General features: G+C 48.8%; 1 protein-coding gene across 1 annotated transcript; it reads right to left on the bottom strand.

Moving 5' to 3' along the window:
- Positions 1–4,886: 4,886 nt before the first annotated feature.
- On the bottom strand, positions 4,887–5,618 carry LOC139819217 (uncharacterized). The gene has a single exon (XM_071788413.1). The coding sequence runs from the start codon at positions 5,616–5,618 to the stop codon at positions 4,887–4,889; it is 732 nt and encodes a 243-aa protein (XP_071644514.1).
- Between the last annotated feature and the right edge of the window lie 878 nt (positions 5,619–6,496).

Below are 6,496 nucleotides of genomic sequence, written 5' to 3'. Positions count from 1 at the left end.
TGGGCGTCTCACGTTATCGATCCCCGCCTTCGTCCCCTCAGTCGGTATCTTCTCCATTGAGGATGCTCGTCGGATCGTTTCCGAACTCGCCTCCGAAGCGCGCGGTCGCAAGGTGCTACCTCGAGTGGCAGCCGCTTTAGTATCATTTACCGCTAGGACTATAGTACGACACTTGGTTCGTCTAAAACCACCCTTTTTCATGCAATTTTCCGAAATGAAGTTTAATTGACTGGCACTATCCAAAAGAATGCGAACAGGGAAGGGATTTCCGTGAACGTCGAGAGCTTCGGCCTGCACCGTTGACAATAATACTGTCGAACTCGATTTCGCGACGCTAGCCATGGTGACGAGGGGTTCATTATTCTGTGGCGACGAACTCTCGTCGACGGCCGATTCGGAGGAGGCTCCGGTATCCGCCGGGGTGTCCGCTGGACCCGAATTCCGTCCGAAATGCAATAGGGTATGATGCCTAGCCTGGCACGACCGGCACGTCCCCGTCGATGTGCAGTTGTTAGTGCCATGACCCGCGCTAAGGCAGTTGAAACACAAATTCGCGGTTTTGGCCGTTGAATGCCTTTCCCGAGGGGATAATTTCAAGAATCGAGGGCACTTGAACACGAGATGTTGTTCCTCGCACACCGGACACTCGGCAATCTGAGTAGCAAGCGACGAGGCCGACGCGGACGATTGTGATTTGAACGGCATGGTCGACGGACCCGAGATGGCCTCAAGGACTTTACAGTGCTCGGAAAGAAACTTGATGAGTTGAGCGTATCGCGGTATCTCTTCGGCCCGATGGACAGATTCGAACTTTTCCCGCAATGATCGGGGAAGCTTCTCGAGCAGGAAATTGAGCAAAAGGAAATCCCACGAATCGGTAGGGAATTTCATCAGGTTTAGCGCGCGAGTGTTTTCGGTGAACGTATCTAACAATTTATGGAGGGCATCGGCCGATTCTATTTTTAACGGTTTGGCTTCGCGTATCGACTTTAGGTGGTGGTCCGCTAGCTTCCTTCTGTTCCGATATCTGTCGAGCAGCGCGTCGTATGCAATCATGTAATACTCCGCGGCGAGGGGCAAATTCTTGATTACATTGAGCGCCTCCCCCTTTAGCGAGGCCAGCAGATATTGATATTTCTCTATTGACGAGATCTGTCGGTTGTCGTGAATCGAGGTGTTGAATAAGGCGATAAAAGACGGCCACAGCGTGAGATCGCCCGAAAATTGCGGAAGCGTAATTTTGGGTAACTTGATCGCCGACGCGTGGCTCGCGGAATGAGCCTGTGCGGTTCCGGGCGCCGTGCCCGTGAGCGCGTGATACCGTCCCTTCACGGCGTAATGCATTTTGTCGAAGTCTGCCCGAACCGCGTCTTCGGTGTCGAACTCAGTAGTCTCTTGTATAATCTTGAGATGCGCGTTCTCAAAGTCCTCGGCGATTCTCGCCACGCTCGGATAGCGGGCAAGAAAACTTTCTAGGATCGTCGGTTCGGACGAGGCCTTCCGGGCAAGGTCATAAATCTCCCTCATCCGCCGAACGCATAACTCGCGACAAGAGGGAGCTGACTTTTATTTCGACATGTTGGTTGATGCGTAGAGTGATCAACAGCAACGGCGAACGACCCCAAGGACACGTAATGTATTGTCGCCCCGTGGAAATACCGGCGAACAATAGGCTTCGAGTTTATGTGCTAAGGGACGAAAGAGAGAACGAAAGCAAACAACCGTTCCGTTCGTCAAGGTGACGAGGAATAACAGATGGCTCGTTTCGGATTCCTACGCGAAGGCTCAATGGAATGTTCCCGAGAGAATGTTCCTCAATTACGATATAATAACGTAGCCGAAAATGACAATTTTGTTAATCGCAAGAGCGAATGGCGAACGCAAAAAAGGGGGTATTAAATGCAGTGTAGAGCTAGCCAGGAAGAGGGTTGCAAGGGATGTACAAAAATAAGAAAATAGTTGTATCAGCGATCAAAATTATCAATTAGGTTGGCACAGGTGCCCGGTTACGACGAGAAATGCACTCAAGTATTTGTTCAGATTAAGTTTTCAGCAATACATGTTGTGCGCGGAACTACGACACGAGCAGCGTATACGACATGAGCAGTACACACATGACACGAGCAATAATCCACGACATGAGCATCAATTACGCCAACTTCTTTTGCAATTGTGATTATAATTGTAATTATAATCTTTAATAAGATTACCTTGAGTGCTACAATATATTCTATACCGGGAACCAGTGCCGGCGAACAGTATATTCGATCGGTGGCAATTATGTTTGCGAGAATTCCAACGATCGGAATAATATATTCAGTATGTGTTTTCAATATGTATTTCGAGTCTGGCTGAAACACACCCAGCAACAACGAAAATAATGTAGCGCGTTATTATGGAACGCGAGCTTATGTAGAAAAAATGTGTATATACGCTGCCGGCCCGTGACCGAGCGTCAAGGCCGTCGACGGCGCGGCGAAAACGTATGGCTTGCCCGAGAATATTCGAGATCTGAATATTTCGGTTTCTATGTTAACAATGACGGGCTTTAATAATTACCGCGTCAATTGCGCAATTTACAATTAATACAAATAACGGCGGTGGAACGTGTTACAACGAGCGAGAGAATTGCGAGCGAGAGATATCGTGCGAGATCGTGGATTCACGCGAGTATTCTCGTCGCGAATTGATTAGATTATTAGCACGCCACGCGCTATTGCAATTCGCGTTAATGCGAATAACAGCGACGGAACGTGTTACGACGAGCGAGAGGTTCACGCGAGTATTCTCGCTGCGAATTAAGAATTGCGAACGAGAGATATCGCGCGAGACTAAAGATTGTTAACGCGCCGCGCGTTATTGCGTCTATAAGAACAAACTATTAAGCGTATTCACGACAAAGGCAGATAACAACAATAGCATGGTTGCGACAGCGAGAAGTTCACGCGAGTATTCTCGTCGCGAATTAGTTGCGAACGAAAGATATCGCGAGAGACTGCCACGCGCCACGTGTTATCGCAATGCGCGATTACAAGAATGTGCGAATATTAACGAGTTAATGAATGATGCGACGTGAGCGAAAGGTCGGCGGTAATTTTCTAACGCGAAATCCGGCTCGAAGGACCAATGAACGGGGATAGTTTTGCCCCGGAGGCAAGATTTGCGATACTCGAAGGACCAGAGGGGGGTTGTCGCTTTCCCCTCACGACTATCAATTGTTTAACGCGAAAGCAGAAACGCATGCAACGAAATATTAAGCGAAGCGACTCACCGTGTCGGCCGTCGTCCCCGTGATTCCGTCAATCCTCGTCCTGTCCCCTGAACTTGGCCGCTCCGTGGGTCTCGTTCGGCATGCGATGGCGAAACTCGTGCAAGCAAGCAAACGGTGGAGAGCAAGCGATAGAGCAGGCAGGAAAAGGCAGTAGGAGACGTGCGCACTCCCGGTTGAGCAAGGCGGCAAAGGCGATTCCGTGATGCGTTTTGCCCGGCGTACGTGTGCCGTAAGACGGCTCTTAGATTATGTGTGTGTGTGTGCCGCACGGCGGCTTGACGAGAAGTTCTGATGAGAGGTGTGTCCTCTCCGACTATTTGACGATAAGTGTGTGTGCCGTAAGACGGCTGTCCAAAATGTGTTTGCCGTAAGACGGCTGGATTGCTAATGCTCCGTCCCCGCGGTCCTGGAACATGTCGCTGCGGCGAGTAGTTGTTCCCTTTCCGGGGGGGTGGATACCGTCGGCGGATGGGCGATGGCAGCACCGACAGGTGAGTCGCATGATTTGGCTGATCGCGATCCGCCGACGTTTCGCGCGAGAACTACAAACGACTTATGCAACTAAGTATAAACGATACATGAATACATGAACATGAAGTAACTATACTATTTACAAGGCGATACGCCGAACAATTATGGTTAGGGTCTCGGTATGAAAACTAACCTTCCTAAGTCAGGGGCGTAATTTAAATTTCGCGTGGGGTAACGTATTACCTCTCTTGTGTAGTCTAAGGTTAATAAAAAAAAACTTTTAGAAACCCTTGCATTTTTGCCATATATTCCATAGGGGTGGGATATGACATTCATGGGTGAAATATACGTCTTATAAAAAATGTATAAATAAGGGAATAATAAGGGCGGCAGTGTGGTCTAGTGGTAGAGCGCCAGACTCGTAATCTGAGGAACCCAGGTTCGAGTCCACTAAAGCCATGAAGCATGGAATGTTTTTCCGATATATGGATATAGAGAGAAAAGAAGAGAGGATAGGAAAAGGAAGAGCGAGGAAGGAATGCAGATTCGAGTTGTAGGGAGAGAAGAGAGGAAGGAAAGCCAAAAAAGGAGGAGCCAGATAGATGAGACGGAGGCACGAAAGACGGATGAGAGCAAGTAGATGATAGTAAAAGCAAGACAGAAAAAAATTGAGTGAAGACAGAAGCCCGAAGTATGAGAGAAACAAAAAGCGAAGAGAAGAATAGCGAACAGTCGAGGAGGAAAAGGAGCAAAGGAAAAGAGAGATGTTGGCAAAGTAGCGTGGCGTGATAAAGAAAGAGAGAAGAATGAAAAGGCAGACCGCGAGCAAGAAAAGAAAGAAAGAAAGAAAGAAGATCAGTAAAATGAAGTCGCGACCTACTGTGCCTCGCTTGCTGGCTTTAACCTAATGTTGAGCACGTTTGGTTTTCAAAGCTTCGGGCTCTTCGACAGGTAGTGGACAAATCTTTACAATCGGTCTTTTATAAATGCCTTTGCTAGTACGGACAGTTATGGTTCGTATTACGCCGTCTGAACCGGGATGAACGCCATCAATCCTCGCCAGCACCCATTTCAACGGCATAGACTCATCTTCTTTCAGCATAACCAGCTGACCTACTTCTAAGTTGGTGTGAGTTTCGGACTTCTACTTTGTTCTTCCTTGACAAACGGCTAGATACTCCTTGGACCATCTCGACCAAAAGTGCTGCTTCAACCGCTCCACGTGTTGCCACCGAGAAAGCCTGTTCATGGGTACATCTAGAATGTCAGGCTCTGGGTATGAGGTCGAAAAATCCCCTATCAAAAAATGAGCAGGTGTCAATGCGCTCAAGTCCAGGGGATCGTCCGACAACGGCGTCAATGGCCTCGAATTAAGAATTGCTTCAACCTGGGCCAATACTGTCATCATTTCTACCACCGTAAGAGATGCATCTCCTATAGTCTTCGTCAAACGTTGTTTTGACCGAACAGCAGCCTCCCACAATCCGCCGAAGTGGGGCGCCTTTGGGGGTATGAAATGCCAGTTCAAACGCTCCTCCGTGGCGGCGTGCTGCAGATCCGGACTTTGAAATAGATCCTGCATCTCGTTATCTGCACCTCGAAAGTTCAGCCCGTTGTCCGAGTACATGTTTACCACCTTCCCCCTTCGGGAGATGAACCTTTTTAGGGCTCCTATGAAAGCCGTAGTGGTCATATCTTCGACCAGTTCCAGGTGGATAGCCTTAGTTACCATACAAACGAAGATGGCAACGTACGCCTTATATTGCTTGCTATTTCTCCGCACTCTGTCACGGACGAAGAAAGGGCCACAGTAGTCCACTCCAGTGTTGTGGAATGGCCTAACCGGAGTAACCCGAGCCGGCGGAAGCTGACCCATGATTTGTCGACACGGTACGGGCGATGCCTTGGCACATCTCACGCAATTCCTAATGCTTCTCCTGACTTCATTTCTCGCAGCGAGAGGCCAGTACTCGTCCCTTATTAAGGCCAGTGTAGCTTGAGTGCCCGCGTGAACAATTTTTGATGCTTATCTCTAATGATCAGTCTCGTGATGTGGTGCGCCGACGGCAGTATGATCGGATGCTTGGTGGTCTCGGGCAGCTGCGCATTTTTGAGTCTTCCACCTACTCGTAGTACCTCAAAGTTATCTAAATATGGATTTAGACTGAATAACCTAGAACCTTTGGGAACGCTTTCGTGGCACCTTAATAATCTTATTTCCTTCTCAAATTCTTGCGCCTGAGCGATCCGGATCAACGCGACATGCGCTTCGTTTACTTCCGATGCGGATATGCAACCCGTCTTACGATTTTTCACCCCGCATCTCGAGTTATAACTATATCTTAAGATGTACGCTATTACACGCAATAATTTTCCTAACGAGGAATATTGGTAGTAGGGTATGATTGCTTCTTGCAAGGAAGTTTCCGCCGTCAATACCTCTACCCGCTCTTCGAGTACAGTTTTGCTGGATAGTTCTGCGCCCTCTGTAGGCCATTCATTTTCGCTCAAGCGTAACCATCGCGGACCCTTCCACCAGAGTGTTGAACCAGAGAGAAACCTGAGAGCGGCCATCCGGCTTCGGGGGACGTCTGTCCTATCTGCCCTCTGAGAAAGTGGACGTCAACTACGGCGTTACGCTCGGTAACGATCAGAGAGGACTCGGGTAACAATACATGGGTTCGTATCCATGCTATGGTTCGCGTCCAAACTACTCAAATGGAGGGGATATGCTGGTCGCGCAAGCCTTTCCTC

Source organism: Temnothorax longispinosus, chromosome 9 (genome assembly GCF_030848805.1).
Source record: "Temnothorax longispinosus isolate EJ_2023e chromosome 9, Tlon_JGU_v1, whole genome shotgun sequence".
Classification (NCBI taxonomy): domain Eukaryota; kingdom Metazoa; phylum Arthropoda; class Insecta; order Hymenoptera; family Formicidae; genus Temnothorax; species Temnothorax longispinosus.
Note: the sequence above shows the minus strand (reverse complement) of the source record. Positions and strands in the feature narration are given on the sequence as shown.